Genomic DNA, 24,506 nt, shown 5'->3' with positions numbered 1-24,506 from the left:
TCTTTCTTTGTATCATCCTTTCCCATTCTTAGAATGGTGATTACCCTCTATATATACTCTGTACATGAATGAATGAAAGTATGAATGAAAAACTACCATTCATCAATTTGAAGATGGTATCAGAGCCATGGAACTGAAATCCTGGATATTTTGTTGGTAAGGCTAACCATTGTCCCTCCTTTGCGAGAGAAAAAAAAAATGAGTGAAAAAAATACTATTGTTTTTCAATCTAAAGGTACTTTCAATCCAAGAATTATTTTGACTAAATCAAACTATGATGTTTGGTCACAACTTGTGGAGATGCATATTGTCGAACGGGAAAAACTTTCCTACATTCGAGGTAAGACAAATCTACCAAAAGAGTCAAAAGATGGATATGAAAAATGGTATGCTGAGAATCAAAAGGTGAAGAAATGGTTGTTAATGTCCATGAGTCCAGAAATTATGAAGCGTTACTTACGCTTACCCACCGCTCAAGAAATTTGGAGTGCATTATCAAAGGCCTTCTATGATGGAAGTGATGAATTACAAGTTTTCACTTTGAATCAAAAAGCCTTCACTACCAAACAAAACAGCAGGTCTCTTTTTGAATATTATGGAGAGTTAACTGAAATTTTTTGCAAATTGGATCATCGGGATAAGGTAGTCATGAAAGACCCTGAGGACATTGCAGCATATCGGAAATCCATTGAACGACAACGGGTGCACATCTTTCTTGCTGGATTGGGTGGTGATTTTGAGCAAGTTCGAGGAGAGATTCTACGCAAAGATCCTCTTCCCGATTTGGAAGAATGTTATGCACTGATTCGACGAGAGGCAGTACGTCATGCTAGTATGAAAGCAGAATCTGACAACCCTGACACCTCAGCTATGGTAGTCCGACAACAATCAACTCGAAATTGGCAGGACCAATCCAAGACCAACCATCCTCCAACTCGGCGAATGTTTATTACAATGGATGTGGTGTTTCATGAAGATTCGATGTATTTTTCATCTGAGTCTGAACTTCAGGGGGAGTACCATAAGGAAATTCAGAGTCTCGATTATGATTATCATATCTCTGAGAATGAGGAATCTGGACAATCTAAACTAGTGAACCAGGAAGCGGGTGAGTTGAATATGAGTGGTCAACAATTTGGGTTTGAAGATGTCTTCACTGAAATACCAAACCAATCGTCGTCTGTTGAGGGTGATCTTAATTTGGAACCTGATCCATTCATGAAACGGTTACCACACCGTCATAATAAAGGTATTTCTAAACCCACATATGAACCTGAATTGTCTACCAAAGTCAAATATCCCATGAGCAACTATGTGTCTAACCATCATTTGTCTGAATCAAATAAGTCATTTGTAAATCAATTATCTACTGTAGCTATTCCTAACAGTGTGCAGGAAGCCTTAGCTGATCCAAGGTGGAAAGCAGCCATGAATGAAGAGATGAAATCATTGTAGAAGAATGAAACATGGGAACTCGTAGAATGTCCACCAGGAAAGAAGCTAGTTGGGTGTCGTTGGATTTATACTGTGAAGTACAAGGCAGATGGTAGTATTGAACGATTTAAAGCAAAAGGGTACACTCAAACTTATGGAATTGACTACACAGAGACATTTGCACATGTAGCTAAGATCAACAAAGTTCGAGTATTACTGTCTTTAGCTGCAAACCTAGATTGGTCATTACAACAGTTCGATGTGAAAAATGTCTTTCTGCATGGCAAGTTATCTGAAGAAGTATATATGGATCTTCCACTAGGATGCATGGTGTCAGAAGGTGTGCAAATTGAAGAAGTCATTGTATGGGTTGAAGCAATCCCCGAGAGCATGGTTTGGAAGGTTCACAAAGTCAATGAGAGCTTTTGGCTATCGTCAAAGTAATTCAGATCACACTTTGTTCTTGAAAAAGCAACATGGTAAGATTACGACACTCATCGTATATGTGGATGACATGGTAGTTACAGGAAATAATCCTGAAGAAAGAAAAGCTCTGCAAAATTATCTATCAAGAGAATTCAAAATGAAAGATCTAGGTCCTCTAAAATACTTTCTTGGGATTGAAGTTTCTCGATCAAGTGAAGAAATTTTTTGTCTCAAATAAAGTATGCCTTAGATCTTTTATAGGAGACTGGAATGTCGAGATGTTAACCTGTTAATACATCAATAGAAGAAGGTCTGAAATTGTATGTTGAGTCTAATCAAGTATCAACCGATAAGGGAAGATACTAGAGACTTGTGGGGAGATTAATGTACTTAGCCCATACAAGACCAGATCTTGCTTATGCATTAAGTGTAGTGAGTCAATACATGCATAATCCTGGAGAGCAACATATGAATGCAGTTATGCGTATTTTGAGGTATTTGAAGAATGCTCCTGGGAAGGGAATTTTGTTCGCTAAAAATGTTGATCATCAGAGTATAGAAGTATATACTGATGCTGATTGGGCTGGTGCTGTGGACGATAGGCGATCTACATCTGGTTACTTTACCTTTGTAGGTGGTAATCTTGTGACATGGAAAAGTAAGAAACAGAATGTCGTCGCTCGTTCAAGTGCAGAAGCGGAATTTAGAGGTATGGCTCTAGGACTTTGTGAGACATTATGGTTAAGACTCCTCTTACAGGATTTAGGTTACCTATCTAGGCAACCAATCCGATTGTTTTGTAACAATAAAGCCACATGTGACATTGCTCATAATCCAGTACAACATGTCGAGGTGGATAGATTCTTCATTAAAGAAAAGTTGGATGATAAGATTGTGGAATTGCCTAAGATTCGATCAGAAGATCAATTGGCCGATATCCTCACCAAATCTGTCTCAAGTCAAGTATTCTCAAAATTTTTAGACAAGTTGGGCATGTGTGACATCTATGCACCAACTTGAGGGGGAGTGTTGAGATATTAGGAATGATTTCCTTATATCATTCTTTCCTTATGTCATTCAATGTTGGGATATTAGGAATGTTTAGATATTAGGAATATTGAGGTATTAAGAATATTGAGATATTAGAAAAGTTGAGATATTAGGATATTAGTTATTATTTCCTTATATTATTCTTTCCTTGTATCATCCTTTCCCATTCTTAGAATGGTGATTACCCTCTATATATACTCTGTACATGAACGAATGAAAGTATAAATGAAAAACTACCATTCATCAATTTGAAGACATTGCACACCCTGAATGAAGCAGCGCTTTTAGAACAACCCCATGTGATTTATCTGCTTCACATGCTCCCCATTATTGGATTTGTCATCTACTTATCTCCACCCTCCTGATCAGGAAGGGGAAACGAGCACCTCTTTATAAGTTGCAACCAAAATCTTCAAACATAAACAACCAAGAAGAAGGAAAATGGCCATGGCCAGGAACACAAAATTTCAGATAGCCATGTACCCATGGTTTGCTTTTGGTCATCTGACTCCTTACCTCCATCTCTCCAACGAGCTTGCTGAGAGGGGCCACAAGATCACCTTCATTTTGCCCGAAAAGACTCAATCCCAGCTACAGCACCTGAATCTTCATCCTACTCTCATCACTTTCCATCCCCTCACCATCCCCCATGTTGATGGCCTCCCTCCCGGAGCTGAAACTGCTTCCGACGTGCCCTTTTTCTCTCATCACCTTCTCGCCACCGCCATGGACCGCACCTCTGACCAAGTTGAAGCAGCCCTACGTGCCTTGAAGCCAGACTTTTTTTTCTTTGATTTTCCCTATTGGGCTCCGGCTTTGGCTTCCAAGCTAGGCATCAAGTCGATATACTACAGCGCAGTTTGTGCATCGGCCGTTGCCCACCACCCTCCCCCTGGTCGACAAGTTAGCAAAGACAGTACTCTGACTACAGATGTGCCCCCGCCTGGTTACCCCTCCCCAACGGTGGTGCTCCGCTCCCATGAAGCTTGGATGGTGCAATTCCTGTTTGCACCATTCGGGGAAGGCGTCAACTTGTACCAACGCCTCACAACCGGCATGAAAGGCTGCGATGCCATCTCTATAAGAACATGTCAAGAAATCGAAGGACCCTTCTGTGACTACCTTGCAAGCCAGTATGGAAAACCAGTGCTCCTAACAGGCCCCGTATTGCCCAAACCTTTACCCACGCCATTAGAGGACCGGTGGGCTCAGTGGCTGGGTGGGTTCAAGCCTGGTTCAGTAATATTCTGTGCATTTGGAAGCCAAAATTTCCCGGGAAAGGACCAGTTCCAAGAACTGCTCCTGGGGTTAGAGCTAACAGGCCTGCCATTCCTAGTGGCTCTAAAACCACCGACAGGAGCTGCAACCATTGAAGAGGCCTTACCGGAGGGGTTCCAAGAGAGGGTTGGAGGGAGAGGAGTGGTTCATGGAGGGTGGGTGCCGCAGCCGTCAATATTGAGCCACCCATCAGTGGGGTGTTTTGTGAGCCACTGTGGCTTTGGATCAATGTGGGAGTCCTTGACCAGTGACCCCCAAATAGTGCTGGTACCGGAACTCCCTGACCAAATATTGAACACTAGGCTATTGGCGGAAGTGCTAAAAGTTGCAGTGGAGATTGATAAGGAACAAAATGGGTGGTTTTCAAAGGAGAGCTTGTGCAGAGCCATCAGATCAGTGATGGATGAAGAGAGTGAGGTGGGTGGTTTAGTGAGGAAGAATCATGCTAAGTGGAAGAAGACCTTGACAGGCCAGGGCTTTATGAGCAATTACATAGATAATTTTGTCCAGCAACTGCAACAACTTTTGGATAAAAAATGATCAATCGCCGGAGATCTTTCTTGATTTAAAAGAAATATTGTTGCAGAAAAGTATGTTTCTGAAGTAGAAATATAGCAATGGAGACTCTAGTATTGTTCAGAAAATATTTCTCCTTTTAACTCCCCAACTAATAAGGAGAGTAGTTTCATGTTTTGAAAATGTTCAATTTAGTATTACTTTTTTTTTTTGCTTCCATCCTCTGTTTTTTTTCAAAAAGAAAAAAATCATTCATAAATGAGACTTATTGGATTATAGATTAGAGATATGGTAAATATGGTTGGAAAATGCATCAAATTCTTAATTATATTCAAAATCTAATTTTTAAAATAATATTTTTTTGATAGAAAATATGGCATGATAGATTTTCTGTATTAGTTAGTTTTTGAAATTGAATAAAATAAAATTTTAAAAATACCTTTATAAATAATTTACACTATAAAATGAAAAAAAAAATGTATAAAATTAAAATAACATATATAAGAAATAAATGAAAGGCACCCTATGAAACATATATAAGAAATATATATATATATAATGTATAAGATTTAGAGTTATGATGATTATGTCTATGCAGTAGCCTCTTACACATCTCCCCTTTTGTATCAAATTTTAACATGATGAATTTCCTTCTCCTCTATTCATAGTTTTTCAATTTTTCACGTAAATCTGTGTTCTAATCATATTTTATTTCTTATTGTCTCGTTATTTTGTAACAATATATATATAGCCATTTGTATGCATATTCAAGTCCCAAAGAACTCTTCTTCCCCGACTAAGAAGGATATATTGTAAGATTGGTGATAAATTTTTAATAGACTATTTTGTGCAAGTTGATGAAAATGATTTAATGACGTGGAAAATGAGTTGGTGAGGAAAAGACTTTTGCCAAAACCTAAAGTTATTGCAAAAGACATCGGAGAGTATCTTTTTATTGATCACTTGATAGGTAATATAATATAAAGACCACTTATTTGATATGTATTTGGTATACATAACAAAATATAAAAAGTAACCAGCTCAAAATTTGAAAAAGGAGCAAGTAAAAATTAAAAAAAAAAAAATCAATAAAATTAATCTAATCCATCCAAAATCAATCAAGTAGATTTGATTTTCAACAACTATAGAAAGGTGGATTAGGTTTGAAAAATCTTGGAGATTCGAACTTTTTTATCTCTCTAATCAATAAAAGTTAAATCAAATCAATATTTTAAAACCAAGTTGATTTTAATTAATTTTTAAAATAAAATAAACTTAACTTTGAAATTAACCTCCATCCACTCTGATTGTTTAAATTAAACTAAATTGATCTTAAATAAAATTGGTTTAATTTGATTTTTCTTCTTCACTAGAAGATCGATTCGGGTTTTTATTTAAGTATAAATTAAATATGCCAATTCAACTAATTTTTTTTCTCTAAACATTAATTGATTCACACCTTTTTACACTAATAAATTTGACAATATGTAGTTTTATTTTATTTAATATGAATATAAATTGATTAGAATAATGAATCAACCCTAGCAAAAAAAATTCACAAAGTCATAGCATTCAAATATTACAAAGTGTAGGGCACAATTTTAAGGATTCTTTCCCTATACTGCTTACTCTAGTTTTCTTTAGAGATTGAAATGGCTCTGCACAATAAAGATGCTAAAACATTTTTCAATAAACACTGCAGTTTCCATCTCTAGAAATCACTTGAGATCTAAAAGTTGGCGAACAAAATTATCAATGTAATTGCTCATAAAGCCTTGGCTCATCAGGGTCTCTTTCCACTTTGCATGATTCTTCTTCACCAAACAACCCACCTCACTCTCCTCATCTAGTACTGACTTAATGGCTTTGCACAAACTCTCCTTTGAAACCCACCCATTTTCTTCCCTCTCAATCTCCACTGCAACCTTAAGCTCTTCTGCCAATAGCCTAGCGTTGAAGGTTTGGTCAGAAAGCTCTGGTACCAGCACTAACTGGGGGTCACTCATCAAGGACTCCCACATTGATCCAAACCCACAGTGGCTCACAAAACACCCCACTGATGGGTGGCTCAGGATTGAGGGCTGAGGCACCCACCCTTCATGAACCACTCCTCTCCCTCCAACCCTCTCTTGGAACCCCTCCGGCAAGGCCTCTTCAATGGTTGCAGCTCCTAGTGGTGGTTTTAGAGCTGCTAGGAAGGGCAGGCCTGTTTGCTCAAACCCCAAGAGTAGTTCTTGGAACTGGTCCTTTTCGGGGAAATTTTGGCTCCCAAATGCACAGAATATTACTGAACCAGGCTTGAACCCGCCTAGCCACCGCGCCCACCGCTCCTCCAACGCCATCGGTGAAGGTTCAGATAAAACGGGGCCCGTTAGGAGCACTGGTTTTCCCAACTGTCTTTCCATATAGAGACTACATCACAGCGTTTCATGGCGGCGGTGAAGCGCTCGTGGAAGGTGAGGCCTTCCCCAACTGGAAATGACAAGAAGTGAAGCAAGCGAGCTTCATGGGGCCGGAGCACCACCGCTGAGGAGGGGTAACCAGGGGGAGGCCCAGCTGCAATTTGCCTGTCTTTTCTGATTTGTTGAAGGTTGTAGGCAAGGGCTGCTGCACATACTGGACTGTAGATTATTGACTTGATGCCTAGTTTGGATGCCAAAGGGGGAGCCCAATAGGCCATATATCATAAAACAAAAAGTCGGGCTTCAAGGCACGTAGGGCTGCTTCAACCTGGTGTTTTTCCTCATTTTAAACAGATCAAGGGGGAGCCCACTTGATCACTTGAAGCATGTATAGGGGCATACCCATACCCCACTAGCCTCATTTTAAACAATCTTCTAGAAAAATGTGGGAAATAGGACACTTGATGAAACCCACAATTCAACGTTCAAAAGATCAGTTCTTACTAATCACTATTATTTCTGTATCCAAAATGGAATGGGAGGTACACTTGATATTACTTGTGTCTCATCCAAAAACTTTATTGTCATTCGTCACACCCAAATATAAAGATCAAATCAATAGGAGGTTTCAACCCTACTCCACCATCAAAATATTAATTATTATTATTTATAACGACAAGATATGAAAAAATCAAAAATTATATAATAATAATCATAATAATATTATTATAATGATTATTATTATTATTATTATTATTATATATCAAGAAGCTATATATTATTACCATTATTCACAACCTGAAAATATAAAAATATTGATGATATTCATATTAGTAAGAGATTTTAAGAAGGGAGAGAGTTTATTGCTTGTTAGGTTCCATCTTATTTAACTATTCAAATAAATTTATTCCTATAAAAAGAGAGATTTTAGCCAGAGATTTTTTTTAAAAAAAAAAAAAACTTATTGCTATAAACTCTACAATTTCTTTTATAAGATGTAAGAATTTATTTTGTATGAATTAAAAATGGGGAAAATGGAAAAAAATTATATATATTATTTTTATTTAATTATATATTGTGACATGGATAGAGTGGAATGATATAAGGTAATACTAAGGATATGATAATACTTGTCCATTATAAGATGTAAATTTTTATTTTATATGCATCAAACAAGGGAAAATGAAACAAAAAATTATATTGTTTTTATTTAATTTATATACCATGGGAGAGAGTGGAATGAAATAAGGTAATACTCGGACTCACTCCAAACCTAATGTAGGTTTAAAAAGAATTCTCAAATTCACCCCTAATTATTTATACTTCTTTGAAATCCACCACTACATATATAGTACAATAAAAAGAAAAATAAACAAATTCATAAGCATAAAAACAAATATATATGGATAAAAACCAAAAAAAATAGAAAGTATATCCAAACATACCCTTAGTAAACAAAAGATTTAAGAGAAGTAAAGGGAGGGATTTTCCATCGGTATTAAACTATTAATGACCCTAATTGGGTCAAATAAAATTACAAAGTACATCTTTCTTAAATGAAAACTGCCACTGTATGTGTGCTGAATACTGAAACATGTCCAATATTAATTCTGATTCTAAACTATTTCACTATTAATTTTCAATTATGGTCCAAAAGTCCTTGCAATTGGCCAACAAATTTATCAACATAATTGCTCATAAAGCCTGGCCTCGCGAAGGTCTCCTTCCACTTAGCATGATTCTTCCTCACCAAACCACCCACCTCACTCTCTTCATCCATCACTGATTTAATGGCTTTGCACAAGCTCTCCTTTGAAAACCACCCATTCTCTTCCCTCTCAACTTCCACTGCAACCTGAAGCTCTCCAGCCAAAACCCTAGTGTTCAATATTTGGTCACCAAGATGGGGTACCAGCACTATTTGGCAGTCATTCATGAGGGACTCCCACATTGATCCAAACCCGCAGTGGCTCACAAAACACCCCACTGATGGGTGGCTCAGGATTGATGGCTGTTGCACCCACCCTCCATGAACCGCTGCTCTCCCTCCAACCCTTTCTTTGAACCCTTCTGGTAAGGCCTCTTCAATGGTTGCAGCTCCGGTTGGTGGCTTTAGAGCTACTAGGAATGGCAGGCCTGTTAGCTCTAACCCTAGAACCAGTTCCTGGAACTGGTCCTTTTCAAGGATGTATTGGCTTCCAAATGCGCAGAATATTATCGAGCCGGGCTTGAACCCACCTAGCCACTGAGCCCACCTGTCCTCCAGTGGGGTCGGTGAAGGCTCAGGCAGTACCGGGCCGGTTAGGAAGATTGGTTTTCCATACTGGGTTCCAATGTAGTCACACAAGTTTCCTTCAATTTCTCTACAGGTTCTTATAGAAATTGCATCGGATTCTTTCATGGCAGTGGTGGTGCGTTCGTAGAAGCTTATGCCGTCCCCAAACGGTGCAGATATGAACTGCAAAGCCCGACCTTCATGGCGGCGGAACACCGCCGTCGAAGAAGGGTACCCAGATGGCGGCACAGCCAGTTCAGCCTCTGTAACTGGCCTGTCCTTGCTAACTCCACGAGCTGGGACAAGGGCAATGGCAATGGAAGCTGCGCAAACCACATTGTAGCATATGGCCTTGATGCCTAATCTCGATGCCAAAACCGGAGCCAAATGGCTACAATCATAGAACAAAAAGTCAGGATTCGATGCCCGGAGAGCTGCTTCAAGTTGGTCGGTGGCGCGGTCCATGGCAGTGGCCAGAAGGTGGGTCAAGAAGATGGGGATATCAGAGGCGGTTTCAGCCCCGGGAGGAAGGCCATCAACATGGGGGATGGAGAGGGGATGGAAAGAGATGAGAGTAGGATGAAAATTCAAGGTTTGTAGCTGGGATTGAGCCTTTTTGGGCAGCATGAATGTGATTTTATGGCCTCTCTCAGCAAGCTTGTTGGAGAGATGGAGGAATGCAGTCATATGGCCGAAGGCAAACCATGGGAACATGGCTACATGAAATTTTGGGCTTTTGGGCATGGCCATGGCCATTTTTCTTTTTCTTTTTCTTTTTCTTTTTTTTTTCGTTTTTTTCTCTGGTCTGGTTTGGGGATAGGGTTTATTGGAAGGTACTAATTTTATTGTGCAAGGGAAGAGGAAGATGAGAAGACATGGATGGCATGGGGGAAGAGAGGAAGCCCATAGAGTGTGGGGTACCCTAGGAGGAAGATAGTTTTGAATTCACAGAATTTTTGGTGGGGTTTTGACCCAGTCCCTCAACTGAATTACACCTCAAATTAAATTTTTATTAAAAACAAATTCTATTATACCTAAAGAAAAAACTATTCCGAAAATTTTTAGTTTTATTTGGTTAGTTGAAGAAATTAATAAAAATTCTATAGAACTATATTATGCAATACTAAAATTTTGCAACTTGATCGAATTGTTGGCATCTGATTACTTTTTTATGTTCAATGACATTATTAGCATCTTAGGACACAATCGGGTTTTCATATGTTAATCACATTCTTGATATATATATATATATACTTTTTCATTTTTTAGAAAATATATGAATTTATTTTTATTTTCTTGTTACTAGAACTTTTATCTTATTTATTACTTAAATTTTTATATAAATACATTAAAAAAAATTAAAATATCATAAATGGATTTATAATAATGTAATCAATCAACTAGACCAACTCGAATTTAACATGAATTTAGAGGAATGAAGTTAGGTTAGCTCAAATTGCAACCTTATATTTATATTTTATTAGAGAGTAGAAGATATTTTTCAATACCTATTACCAATGTTTTAAAAAGATTTAAAAAGTAAAGTCAAATAACATAAAATCTCCTTACCATTTGGGTTTTTTTATAACCCAAATTTTCCTTTTTTTCTCCCTCAAATTAAGGAAATTATCACAGCCATAAATAAAAATACTCATCAAATTTATATAGATTAAATGCCACTTCCATTTTCAATTATTATGTGATGTCTTACCTAAAAAAAATCTTGAAGGATAATAGAATGAGATTTTTCAAAAAAAAAAATACCCCTTTTACATTGTTGCTTTCAAGTCCATACCAAGTACATTTCATGAGCTTTTTTTATAACAATTTTTTATTGGATTTAATAGAGGAACAAATAGGATTCTTAAATTGGACCTTTAGAATTATTTATCAATTGGGTGCATCAAAATTGGACCATGATGATGAACTAAAATCTTATTTAGAAGGCAGGTAAATAAAATTATTATTTTTTTACCAATATCCCCTTAACAAAAAGCTGAATAAATGCTTATGGCCAAAAAAAGAAAATGAATAAGAGAAAGTATGACAATATTTTAGATTTTATGGTAGATGGGTCCAATTAGAAAATTTAGTATTCATAGATATGTGTGCAAAAATCAATAAAAATAAACTTTAGAATAAAAAATTGCATCAAGAAAGAAAAAAATCTTGAATATTCATAATAAATAAAAAGTGGTGTATTATTTAATTGATTTTACCATCATTTTTATTTTTTTATCAAAATTATTTTTTAAAAATATAAGCATACCCTCCTTTTTCTATAATCCTTTAATAAAAAAATAAGTCTTATAAATTAATTAAGTAAAATCAATTGAAATAGAACTTGATTCACTATAGTTTCCAACTAAAAGAGAGTTTTTTATTAAATATTTTATTTTATTTTATTATATAAAAAATTAATAATAAATATTTTTAATTTTAAAAAAAATAAAATGTTCATTTATTTTATAAACAAGATAAGTATAGAATAAAAAGTGATGTTACTAGAAAACAAGATAAGTATAGAATAAAAAGTGATGTAAGTAGAAACCAGTTGGCTCAGTCTTTCCTTCAATGATTCATCCATATCCTCATTAAGGCCCCACTAGCGAGAATGCCAAAAATGGTGCTTGGTGACAAATGGAAATTAGAATATGACATGAATGACTTGTCCCCATTGTTTCAATCTCACTCATTTCTCTGTAATTTATTCTTGATCAATCCCATCATCTAAATCATACCAGGGTCAATAGATTCGTCACAAGTGTCATATAAGACGCATCGTTAAAATTTGATATCCTACGAGTCTTTTCAAATATGAAAACGATTCATATAATACTTATAGATAAACTTACTTTAAAATTATGAAAATTAGTGGACTTAAAACAATCAATATCTAATACCCTAATGAAAAACCTATAAAATTTGACTAACCTATGAAAAATCTATGAAATTTGACTAACCTCATGAATCATGATTAAAAAATAACGGTTTATAATGTTTGAAAAAGTACGGGGATCAACAAGATCGCCCCGACATGAATAAATTCAAATATCTATTAATTACTTTTTGAAGTTGATTGAAATTGCATTTTATACCAAGAAGACCTTAGACCAATAAAGAAAGAGATTTTTTTACTTAATTAAAATTTTTAAAAAGACAGAATTACCCTTCTCCCAAACATAAAATTCAATTGTAATTTAGTAGCAATTACTTCCATTTGTGCTTCTACTGTTTTTGGCAAAGTTAAATGCTATTTGGCTTAAATCCCAATCCCTAAAGGACATGACTCTGCAATTAAGCGCAAGTTTGAGGCCTATTTTCAGCCTACAAGTATGGTAACACATCTAACCTTAGCTGTCACATGGTGAGGATGACAAACAACACATAAGACCCTTTTTTTTTTTGCTTCATAAGCAAAGAGGATATCACATGGGCAGTGCGCTGGCATGGCCCTGTAATCCCTAATCTGCCTCAACCCATACTAGGATATTAAGAATCCTCATATTTCTTAGTTGTTAGAATTAAATGCAGCACCACTCCCCCACCTTTCCCACGTTTTAGCCCATTTTTTTCTCAGAGGATTTTCATCAAACACCTTCACAAAGCCCCATCTCCACCTAAATTTTATTGTGTTTTTAGCTCACAGCACATGGTGCCTTATCTCACATATGGATGCCCCAGTTAGGCCATGTTCAGATATTGATAATATAACAGATGAAAAGGCCAGAACACAAGATCTCGGTAGCTTTGTGGCTATGGCGGTGATGGGAGATGACCCTTTTGGCTCTTTTTCTATCAGGGATGAGAAGGTGGAGGCTGTGGATCTTTTGGAAGTGTGCTGGTTCTTTGAGAACTTGCTTGAGAGGAGAAAAATGATGTCTAGATGTTACTCAGATCCTTGCACTTCTTCCAACTTTTGTCAAGAGATGATGGTAAGGAACTCATATGCCAATGATCGCAGCCCTCCAGAGAAACTCCCCGAAGGAGATGATTGTGTTGGTCATACTTCACCTTCACTGCCTTGTTTAGGGAGGAGAGAGGCAACCCAAGAGGAAGGACCCGGTTCAGGACCGAGCAAGTCGACTCAGAATCATTTGCTCGGGTCGCCGTCACTGCCGCCTAGTGTAGAGAGAAGGGAAGGAGAAATACAAGTGAAGGATGTTGATTTGGTGCAGCCTAATTTGCTTAGGGCACCATCACTGGCACCTTGTGTAGGGAGGAAGGAAGGAGCAGTCCAAGAAGGGGAAATCGGATTGGAAACAGGCAAATTGACTCAAAAATCGTCGCAGCGAGGTTTGCTTAGAGCCCCATCAATGCCACCTTGTGTGGGGAGGGAAGGACTGATTCAATACAAAGAAAGGGATCCTAGAAGCAGCAAATTGACTAGGACAACATCCCTTAGCCCTCCTGATATCTTGCCTCGACAGCACACTTCTAAGGTATGTATATTTATAAATGCCTTCACCTTTAGCTCCTTCAAGGATAATACCATAGATTCAATTTTCACAAACACTTGAAAATCACATAGAAAAAAAAAGTATGTGTCAATGAAACTTTTCAGTTTGATTTGTTGCTTATCATCGGATTGCAGGGTTTGGCCCAAAACTATGGCACACCAAGGCATCGACTGCTCAGAAAACAAGAAGAGGGGACTATGTCCATGAACGTAGCCAAGGAGATGAGGCGTCGATACCTCAATCAAACCAATGTGATAAGGAAGAGTCTAAGCGATCTTGAGTATGAAGAAGTACAAGGATTCAAGGACTTGGGGTTCACATTTGAGAAAGAAGATTTAAGCCCAAGTGTGGTGAACATACTGCCTGGTCTACAAGTCAAGGACAGAGGAGGCCCAGTGGAGGAAGACAGTGTGAGGAGGCCTTACCTTTCTGAGGCATGGATTGAGCAGTGCTCAGCTCCTCCAATCCCAAATTGGGTTGGCAAAAGTTCAGCACAAGACATGAAGGCACAAATCAAGTTTTGGGCAAGAGCTGTGGCCTCCAATGTGCACCAAGAGTGCTGACCAACCATGAAATTCTCTAAGTGCTTGGGAAATACCTTAGTCCGTTACTATAATCTGTCTATTAATCAAGCTTTAGCATTAGAATAAGGTTATGAATGGCACCCAAATTACCATTCAAGGATTAATCACACCCAAGTCTGTGACTATAATCTGTCTATTGATCAAGTTTTAGCCTTAGGCCCTTGTCTATTAATCAACCTATTCTTTCTCTCTTCTGGGATTAATCACATTTTTTGCTCAAATTCTGAACCTATGTATATGGTCCTTTTTTTTTTGAATGAGAATATCTTTGTGGGGTTCCAGATATTTTTGTGGGGTTCTATGTAAGAGTGTAAAATGTCCCTATGCATCAATGGCAACGGAAGCACTTCTCTCAAGTTGAGGCAAAAGTGCTCACATTATGAGGGGAAGGAAGGAAGGAAGATTCATCTTCATCTGCTCAGGTGGGAAATGAGAGAGAGCTGCTGCCAACTTTGTCTTATCCTGTTTAGTTCTTATCCCCTTCTCAATGCTTTTAGGAAATGTATCATGCTTCAGCCCGGAATTGTTTTCTTTCAAAAAATTGAGGGTTTGTTTGGCAGAACAGGTTTTCGTTCTTTATAACAAAAAAGCAAGAAAATTGTTTTTTTATTTTCTATTTTCTATTTTAAAAACCAAAAAAAGAAAAGTGTCTTCAGATCATATTTTTAAATTATTTTCGATTATTTGCACTTATTTTTTAAAGACTTTCTTTAAAAAATAATTATATAAATATGTAAAATGATTAAAAATAAACCGTAGACATACAAATTATTTTTAAAATATCAAACAGGGCATAAAAGCGTTTTCTTTTAACTCAATAAAAATTTTGATTGATTTGATTCAAAGAGTTTAATATTGTGCTCAATAAATATTACTTCTAAGTAAAAGCTATATTTTTATTTATGTAAAAAGTTATATCATATTTAATCTAACTCTTATAATAACAATACTATCCTTTTAAAGAAATGTGATTTTAAATTCAATCAGACAATGATTTTAGGAAACATATCTAGTATTTTTAATATTTGAAAGATAAAAATTTTATAAATATTATAAATATTAAAAATATTTTCTAATATTACTATCAAAAGTGCTCTAAAAGTGTATTTGATGATAATTTTAGGAAACGTTTTTAACTTTTTTTAAGAGTCCGTTTGATAATAATTTTAGAAAGTATTTCTAACATTTTTAACACTTAAAATTTTGTATCATTCAAATGTTTGAAAAAGTAAAAACGTTTTTTAAAATCACTACTAAACACACTCTAATACTTGAATGTTAAAATTTTTTTAATTTTAAAAATATTAAAAATGCTTCTTAGAATCATTACAAAAAAGTTGAGATATAACCATAAAAATGTTCCGATATAACTAGTTGATAAGTTTAACCTTATCGAGTACATAATATGGCTCAAGAATTTGGATTTTATCTACTAAAATTAAGACATGTCATTATCTAAATATGGGTAAACCTGTTTTAGGTAGATGACAACATTACACTAATGGAATGTTCTTGTCACAAAATTTCTTACCATAAAAAACCAACAAATTGTCACGTGGCACCATTTTATTGGCTCATAATTGATAACTTTCATTTGAAAAATCTTATTAGTAAGTTCAATCGTCTTCGATATTGAAAAATAATTTTTTTAATCACACGTAATATATTCTAACCTGATTTGACATAACACGTATGGAATAAAATATAATCATATTATGATTGGTGACTTTGAAACTATCTGAAGAATTTTTCAAAGGGATGATTATGTTTAGAAGATGTAAAATTGAGGTAAAGAATATGATTTTCTCGTAGTACCAAAAATATCTCAAAAGATCTAAAAATTATATAAAATGAATTTATATTATGTGACTATTTTATATCATCTACAATACACCCTACTTACTATTTTTAGGCTTTTAAATTTTTAGTGAATATTTTTTAAAATATTTTTTGAAAATGATAAAAATAAATAGATTAAATCCAAGTACAAAGTAAAATCTTAATTTGAAAATTTTATTTCAATTATATGACTTTAAATTATTTTTCAAAATAAAAATATTAAAATTATTTTTCAAAAGAAAAATATTAAAATTATTTTTTAAAACAACGATTTCAACATGATTTTTTTATTTCATATAATAATAATATATATGGTATGAAAATTCTAAAATATAAGCAAAATTAAATTAAAAAAATGGGAGGAATTATATAAACATATATTATTTAAAACTATATGAATGAAAAGAGAACCCAAAAAAAGTTATTTTTATTGAGAGTGTGTGGACCCCACACTTCGCTCGATCCGTTCTCATTCGAAAGTGAAACTCGTTTTTTATTTTATTTGATGAAAATTTGATTTTTAGAAAAAGATTTGGAGTCGTCACTTATTTTTATTTTATTTTTTTAAGGGAAAAACCAAATAAGAAAGAAAACTCTAAGTGTGACTCATGAAGGAAAAAACGGGTCTGTGAAAAACCAAGTTTAGGTCTAGGGGTCAGGTTATTTATTGGGAAGCTACGGTGGTGAGCCGTAGCACCCCTTTAAGCCCGCATACATACGACCTCTACTAAACAAATTGAGGAAATTGTGGTAATTAATTAATTAATTATGGATACCAAGAAAAATAATCAATATACAAGTCATGGTGAGAATTAATATGAACAATGATGAAATCTGATTACAAAAATATACAAAATAAATAATAAAAGAATTATGCAAAATGATTTATTGAATTAAATAAATAAAAGATATTAAAAAAAGTTTTAAAGAAATTTAAAAGGATTTTATTAAAAATGATTTTGAATTAATGATTTTCACTTATTTACTTATAAAAAGAAACAATTTATTTTCTCAATTTTAGTTGTATTCAATTTTTTTTTTAAAAAAAAAAAAACTATTTACACTTATTGTATCCAAAGAATTTATTACAAAATTTCAATTTGGGTACAAAAATTATTTTTTATTTGCTGTTACTAGAAAATAATGAATTTTTACAATTTTATTTATAAAAATATTTAAATTCATTTTCATTAAAAAGAGTGATTTTTATAAATTATTTAAAATGACATAAATTTATTTACAAAAGAATTTTTAATTAAAAGGAAAAAATAAAAATAAAAATAAAAATAAAATAAATAAATAAATAAATCATCTATTTCTAAAAATGACTTTTAATCCAATTTTAATTAAGTAAAAATAATTTATTTAAAAAAAACATTTTTTTTGGACGATTTTATTAAAAAAAAAAATTTTGGGACAACTTTATTTACAAAACAATATTTGGAAAATTTTTGTTAAACAAAGAAATTTTTTGACAAATTTTATTAAAAACAAATTTTCGAATTCTATTAAAAACAATTTTTTTTTCTAAATACATTTTTCTGAATTTTTATAAATAATAAAAAAAACTTTATTTTATTAAAAATAATATTTTAAAATTAGTATTTTATTAGAACATATTTACTGAATTCTTCCTCTTATTTAAACAAATTTTCTAATTTATTCGATGTTCAATTCTGTACATAATAAGTAAATATACACAGATAAATATTTACAAAAACAAACCAAATAAGAGTAGGAAATAAAATATGTACCCAAATAAACTTACAATAAGCTCCACGTGTCATCAATTCGTATTCAGCCAACAAGATTGTAGAATGGGTTCATGCAAAAACAAAAATAGTACAAATGAAAATATACAGAGATGTATAAAATTCCAAACAAATATTCAAACCCAAATTCCAATTTCAAATTAGTCCCATAAATTTCACCAATTAAAAACAGGTTCAAATTAACAAATATAACTCAACAAAAATATCTACATGCCAATAATCATATTGCCAAATTTCCAATTAGGCCTAAATTTAATATCTCATAATTTAAACCTAATTTCACAATCAAAATTAAGTCCAATCTATGTTAACCCAATTCACAATCAAAACCAAACTCAATTTAATAAACGAAAAATTAAATAAATTAAACCTAAAATCACAAACTGTACAAATCAATAATAATAATAATAATAAAAAGTAAAAAAACATCAATGGCAAATCATTAGTGCTAAGTTGAAAAGCTATTACAAATTGTCATCACAATGTAAAACAAAATACAAGGAAAAGTCCTTTTTTTTTTTCTGCATCTGGTGGCAAAATTCGAAAAGGAAAGCATCTAAAACATGGCCACTTGTGCTCCATGGTTCCAAAACAAATTATCTACAGAATTTTTCTGAAGCAAAAGTGAAAATTAAAAAATAAAGTGACATTTTCTCCTAAAGCAAACAGGAAAAGACACCACAAAAATTCCCCTAGCTCCATGATGCTCAGTATAATAAAAAATGAAGCCTTAATTTATGAATCTTATTCTCTGTTTTTTTTTTTTTTCAGAAAATATGTCCACAAAGTATTTTCTGTTGAAACAAACATTCTCATAGAAGAAGAAAAAAAAATAATTCTCAAGAAACCCATCTAACACACAATCTAAAAAAGAGAAGGCATGATTCTTTAAATACGGAGGTGTAAATGTTGAGCCAAATCAATAAAAGAAAATCATGGAAAGCATGCATAGAAGGAAACAAATAGGACAATAATCTGAAAGAAGCCAACATATCAAGATCCATGAAGCAGGGGATTAAAAGGGTAAAAAGGATTTGCAACCTTTAGGCCATTGTGTAAGTATATCCCGCAAATAGTTGAATTATACTTTAAAATTTAAAGGCAAAATTGAGATCAAAATCAATGTAAAATAAAAATGAGATAAATTTTAGGTCTATCGAATGTATTTTGAAAAAAATAAAAAAATTATTTTATTGAAAGTTTTGTTACTTTCAAAAAGAGAAAAATAAATAATAAATTTAAATTATAAAAAATGATCGGTTTTTACTTAAAATTTAACTTATTTAATTATAAAATGTAAAAATTAAATTAAATTAGAAAAATAAAAAAATTTAAAATATAACTAAAAGTCTATTAATATGTTTATTCCCCCTTAAATTTCCATTTCTATTCCTAGTCACCGAACCAAGTGTTCTTAGCATAAACCCTTCAAATTAAAAAGTTGTTTACCGAAGAAACTAGAGTAATTCTGCAATTCAGACTATTCCAAAGTCAATTTCAGAAGATTTTTGGGGAAACCCTCAGAATTCTCCCATAAAAATCTGTGAACTATGACCCAATTTCCACACATCCAATGGCTCACATCAGAAACTTGGTAGGACCACAGAGATCCATCTCATGCTCCCATATCCACTCCAACGAAGAAGAAGAAGAAGGAGAAGAAGCAGCAGATGGTGGAGTAACCTAGGACTTGAGCCACACTCAAGATAATTGTATCTCCCTGAAACCCCAACAAAAACCCAATGTTGCAGTCCTCTCAACGCCTTTTCTCCTCCTTCTCCTTGCCTCTCTCTCCTTCACACAACCCATGTCTGTCTCCTCCATTCTGCTCTCTCTCCAGACCCACCTCTCTCCACCTTGTCTCAGCCCACCTTCGGACCAGGGCGGAACCGTTGCTGGCCCAGGTTCCAGACACCACCACCACTGCCCCAGAGGAGGGACCCATTGAACTCCCGCCGTCCTCGTCCTCCATTTTCGCCACCAATGATGACCCTACACCTCTGCAAGTGGCTACCAGCGTTCTCCTCACTGGGGCCATCTCTGTGTTCCTCTTTCGCTCCATACGACGTCGTGTAAAGCGAGCTAAAGAACTGGTATGGCCATTCTTCCTGCTTGATGGGTTCTCCTTGATGGGTTCTCCGTTGTGGATTTATTTTGGGGCTCTGTCGGGAATTTTGATTTTGTGGGAGTGGGCTTGGTGGGTTTAGAGGTTCAGGGGATTTGCTAGAGATGCTCAATTGTATGTTTGGATGCATTTGTGTGATTCATTTCTGGTTTTGAGGAAGTGAATGTTGGTCAGTTTAGAAATTTTGCTCCTCTGCAATTCCCATTACTCTGCTATACACTCCCTGTCTTGCATCTCCATGTGCTGTTATGATTTGATTCTGAGGAACTGGGTTTTGGTGGGTTTAGGGGTTTTGAACCCTTTTATAGACACTTTTTGCGCGTTTGTGTGTTTCCATGGTTCAATTCTGATAATGAGGAAGTGGATGATGGTGAGTTAAGAAACTCCATTATGGTACATTCCCCAATACTCTGATATACATTCTCAATGCTTAATTTTTCTGTGCTGTTATGGTTCAACTTGGCTTTTGAAGAATTGAGTTTAAAGGTGTATATGTGATATAAGCTTCATCCCTCTTCCATATACTCTCCACTGTACATTGTTATGCATTTTTACAGCTCAAGGATCATTTGAAGGAAGTGAGGTTTTTAGTGAGTAGTGGTTTAAGTCTGGTATAACCCCCATTCCACTTCTACGCACTCTCGATCTTACTAACCGTTTGCTCTGGTGTTCGTGTGTTATTATGTTTATATTTTTTGTTTTAAAGAAGTGGGCTTTGGTGATTTTAGGGGTTTGGGCCTGGTTTAACCCCTATCCATATTCCATACACACTGAATTGTCGATTGATATCCTTTTTATGATTGTGTTTTGATTTCAAGAAGTGGATTTGGTGTTCAGAGATTTAAGTCTGGTAATGCAGTTTCAATTGTCCAACTGTATGCTATCATGGTTGAATTCTGATTTTGAGGAAGTGAATTTTTGTGAAGTCAAAGGACTAAGTCTGAGATAAGCTTTATCATTCTCCTATTGATTCTCAATTGTACTTTCGTTAGTTTATGTGTTTGTATGATTCAGGTTTTATTTTTTGAGGAAGTGGTTCTTTGTGGGTTTAGAAATTATGGTCTGCTACAATCCGAGAGCTCTGATGGACTCTCTCAGTCTTGTGCTTTTAGTGTGCTGTTATGATTAATTTTGTTTTTGAGGAAGTGGATTTAGAGGTTTAGGCCTGTTCTACGCTCCAATACTACTCCCTGCAATCTCCATCATACTATTTTTATTCATTTTGATGATTAAATGGTCATTCTGTAGATTTATGTCTAGTAGAATCCCAATTACTCTTGTAGACACTATTAACCTTATGAATTTTTCATGTGCTGTTTGTGGAATTGGGTTTTGGAGGGTTTAGAGGTTTACTAATGTATTTATTCTCTCTTTATGATACATCTCCATTATGTTATTTGGTTCAATTTGACTTTGAGGAGATTTAGTTCTTGTATAACACATATACACTCGTTCTTCCCTATTATGTGTAATTTTACTTCAAAATTGACTCTGAGAAAGTGAGGCTTTGATGGGATACACAATATATGTGTGAGATTATGTTTCCGTGACATTCAGTCTTGCATCTTTTGTACTTCTGTGTCAAATTTGATTTTGAGGAAGTTATTTTGGTGGTTTAGAGATTTAGGTCCTCAGGAGTGAAGAAGACATTGAAGGAGGAGGCATTGGATAGTTTGAAGGCAATGGGGTCAGGTTCTGTCAAAGCTGCACCACCTTCACCTGTTCAGGCATTATTGGGTGGAATAACAGCAGGGGTGATCGCCCTTATCTTATATAAATTTACTATTACCATCGAGGCATCTCTTAATCGGCAGACAGTGTCAGACAATTTCTCGGTTTGTCCCTAGGCACCCAACTTTTTATTTGTGTTTATGCTGTTTATCCATTTTCTGTTAAATCACGCAACTTAACAAATTGTAAGGATAAAACTATAATTCTCCTCATTTTGTATTCATGAAAACCATGACACTTGCAGTTTTTGTTTCTTTCTTGTCCCACAACAGGGACAATAAAGTCAAAATGCTGTCTCTTAATGAAGTGAAATTTGTGGGGATGATATCTTGGCAGTGTAACAATGTTGTTTAAAATATGTTTGGACTTCCCTTTGTTTCAAGCTCTCCTCTGTTGTTGGGGTACCAATTTGATGATTGATGGACCATGCAGTATTATTTGGGGCTACTGCTTGGGATCTTATTCAATTCTTTGGTATGATGAAAGGTTAAGAGACAGGCCCCTCAGATTTCAGTTTCACATACCTACACAATTGCAATACCAAGATCTCTAGGAAATTGATCAAACCATTTCTTCTGACCCTGGAATTTGTGTCCAAAATAAGCCAAACAATCTGCTCTTATTTGCCTAACATTAGTCATGCACATGCTTACTCCCGTGCTGGCGTGCTCTCATGATTTATGAATTGCAGAGTGCTTTAAGTAATGTTCAAATTCTAGTGAACAGTCTTGGGATACTGAACACCGTTTATCACTTGGCACTGTGCTCAGCTCTCATTCTTCATGAACATATGTGTGTGTGTGTGTGTGTGTGTATGTATCCTAAGGAGCAGAGAAGAGTTTGGATGAGGTTCACCTCCAATGATGCTTATGGTGTTCATTGCAACCATTTTAAGATTCTTGTGGGTTATTTGGGACCGTTATGCTTGTTTTGGGTTATTTGGAAGGCTAGGAATTCTATTGCTTTTGAGGATGGGGTGTTGTCCCTCCAAAAGCTGAAAATTTCTTTTGTGTATTTACTATGGTCGGAAACCAAATTGTGGATAAAAGATGGTCCTTCAACCTTAATAGATTTTATAGAATGGGTGTGTATGCGTTAAGGGAGAGGGTTTTTTGTGCTTTCATAGTGGCTTGGGTTCTTTTGTAAGGGGGTGAGTTGTTCTATACTGTAGCTATTTGAGTCGCTTCTTTAGCACCTCTTTTGAATATACATATTACTTACTGATCAAAAAAGAAAAAAAAAGATTCTTGTGGGAATTGAAGTTTTTAGTTGCTTCACTCTTGCTTTCCATGGGGGCTTTACTGCTATAGATAATAAGTTCATCTCCGACTTCACCACCAGAAGTTATTTGTAGAGATCCAGGGGCATTCGGTTTTGGAATGTTAGTTCCAAATTTTATTTTCTGTTGCCCCCTTTTCATATCCAAATATATGAGAGAAACATAAGCTTTTAAAATTTAGGAAAATTTAAATTTTCAACTTCCGAAAACTGTGATGCACCATTTTTATCATAAAACATGGTGTTTTAACATAAAACTTGGTGTCCTTGCTTGTCTGAAGGTTGCTTGAAGATGGTTGATGTATTTCACATATCGAAGGTGGTTGATGTGTTTTATTTGTCTAGTACTCATTTTTCCCTTTTTTTTTTTCTTGCTTTTCAGGTGCGCCAAATAACAATAACCATAAGGTAGCCCCTTGGTTACTTCTTTCCTTCACACATTGATGTCAATTTGCATAAAAGATTCATGGTTCAATCTGATCTACCATCTGCAGGACTATTATCAACGGGTTGTGCTACCTTGCTACATTTGTTTTTGGCATCAACTCTGTCGGTTTATTCCTTTATTCTGGTCAGCTAGCCCTCAACTCCTTCATGGAAGGTTCTACAAGTGAAGAAACTCAAATTAAAGGTGAAGAGCAGTTAAGCACACCCAATACATTGACTGACAGTCCCCCTGATGGCACCCAATTGAATAGCAGTGAGGGGGACCAAAGAGCACAGGATGAGCAATAACGGAAGAGAACCAAAATCAAACTGGAGGAATAGGTTTCAGCCACATCTCTCATTGATTCTACACATGCAACTCATGGTCGTGGTGTTTTTCCTTGATCACTGTGCAATTCATCCTTTATTACTAGCCTATTATTGTATAATACGGAATGGTTTATAGCAGCAGATGTAGATTTTTTTACTACAAGTTCTTTGTCTATTATTTTTTCTGAAGCTTATCAAGAAGGGATGATATAGTAAAAGTTTAAACTACTAAAAAAGGCCGCCATTTTTCTGGAAAGTTCAGAACTTTTGCCCACACTTTTACCTAGAATGCTGCCCACCTAGCCTTTTATCTATCCAGATGAAACATTATTTTGTTTGTTCTTTTCTTCATTCAAGCAGGATGATAGAACCTCAACGATGGCAGCACCCTTCGGCAAAAATTTGGTTGTTAGCTGTGGGTGAAGTTTGGCTGGAAGGATTATTCAACATTGTTATATTGATAGCCAAAAAAATCATCATCTTGACTCTTGACTGGTTCTTCCAGAGCACCCCCCTCCCTAGCCACCCTTTTTTGTTCTCTTCTTTTTGTCATTTGATTCTCCCATTCGTACATGTTACA

At 35.0% G+C, this 24,506-nt stretch overlaps 4 protein-coding genes and 1 pseudogene across 4 annotated transcripts; 3 read left to right on the top strand and 2 right to left on the bottom strand.

Moving 5' to 3' along the window:
- Positions 1 to 3,351: 3,351 nt before the first annotated feature.
- LOC100262255 (UDP-glycosyltransferase 79B9) lies at positions 3,352 to 4,802 on the top strand. The gene has a single exon (XM_002285192.5). The coding sequence runs from the start codon at positions 3,352 to 3,354 to the stop codon at positions 4,726 to 4,728; it is 1,377 nt and encodes a 458-aa protein (XP_002285228.1). The 3' UTR covers positions 4,729 to 4,802.
- A 1,444-nt stretch (positions 4,803 to 6,246) lies between these two features.
- Positions 6,247 to 7,694, bottom strand: LOC100250250 (UDP-glycosyltransferase 79B6-like; annotated as a pseudogene).
- Positions 7,695 to 8,568: 874 nt separating this feature from the next.
- LOC100245127 (UDP-glycosyltransferase 79B6) lies at positions 8,569 to 10,192 on the bottom strand. Its single transcript, XM_002282789.5, has one exon. The coding sequence runs from the start codon at positions 10,135 to 10,137 to the stop codon at positions 8,746 to 8,748; it is 1,392 nt and encodes a 463-aa protein (XP_002282825.3). The 5' UTR covers positions 10,138 to 10,192; the 3' UTR covers positions 8,569 to 8,745.
- Positions 10,193 to 12,755: 2,563 nt separating this feature from the next.
- On the top strand, positions 12,756 to 14,710 carry LOC100257151 (uncharacterized). The gene is made up of 2 exons (XM_002285200.4): positions 12,756 to 13,823; positions 13,976 to 14,710. Exons 1-2 carry the CDS (start codon positions 13,053 to 13,055, stop codon positions 14,402 to 14,404), a joined length of 1,200 nt encoding a protein of 399 aa, XP_002285236.1. The 5' UTR covers positions 12,756 to 13,052; the 3' UTR covers positions 14,405 to 14,710.
- Positions 14,711 to 19,543: 4,833 nt separating this feature from the next.
- On the top strand, positions 19,544 to 24,182 carry LOC100267434 (uncharacterized). The gene is made up of 4 exons (XM_002282798.5): positions 19,544 to 20,129; positions 21,781 to 21,996; positions 23,553 to 23,578; positions 23,665 to 24,182. Exons 1-4 carry the CDS (start codon positions 19,779 to 19,781, stop codon positions 23,903 to 23,905), a joined length of 834 nt encoding a protein of 277 aa, XP_002282834.1. The 5' UTR covers positions 19,544 to 19,778; the 3' UTR covers positions 23,906 to 24,182.
- Positions 24,183 to 24,506: the final 324 nt, after the last annotated feature.

This window comes from Vitis vinifera, chromosome 19 (assembly GCF_030704535.1).
Source record: "Vitis vinifera cultivar Pinot Noir 40024 chromosome 19, ASM3070453v1".
Lineage (NCBI taxonomy): Eukaryota > Viridiplantae > Streptophyta > Magnoliopsida > Vitales > Vitaceae > Vitis > Vitis vinifera.
The sequence above is the reverse complement of the archived record's forward strand: the minus strand, read 5'-3'. Positions and strand labels throughout refer to the sequence as shown.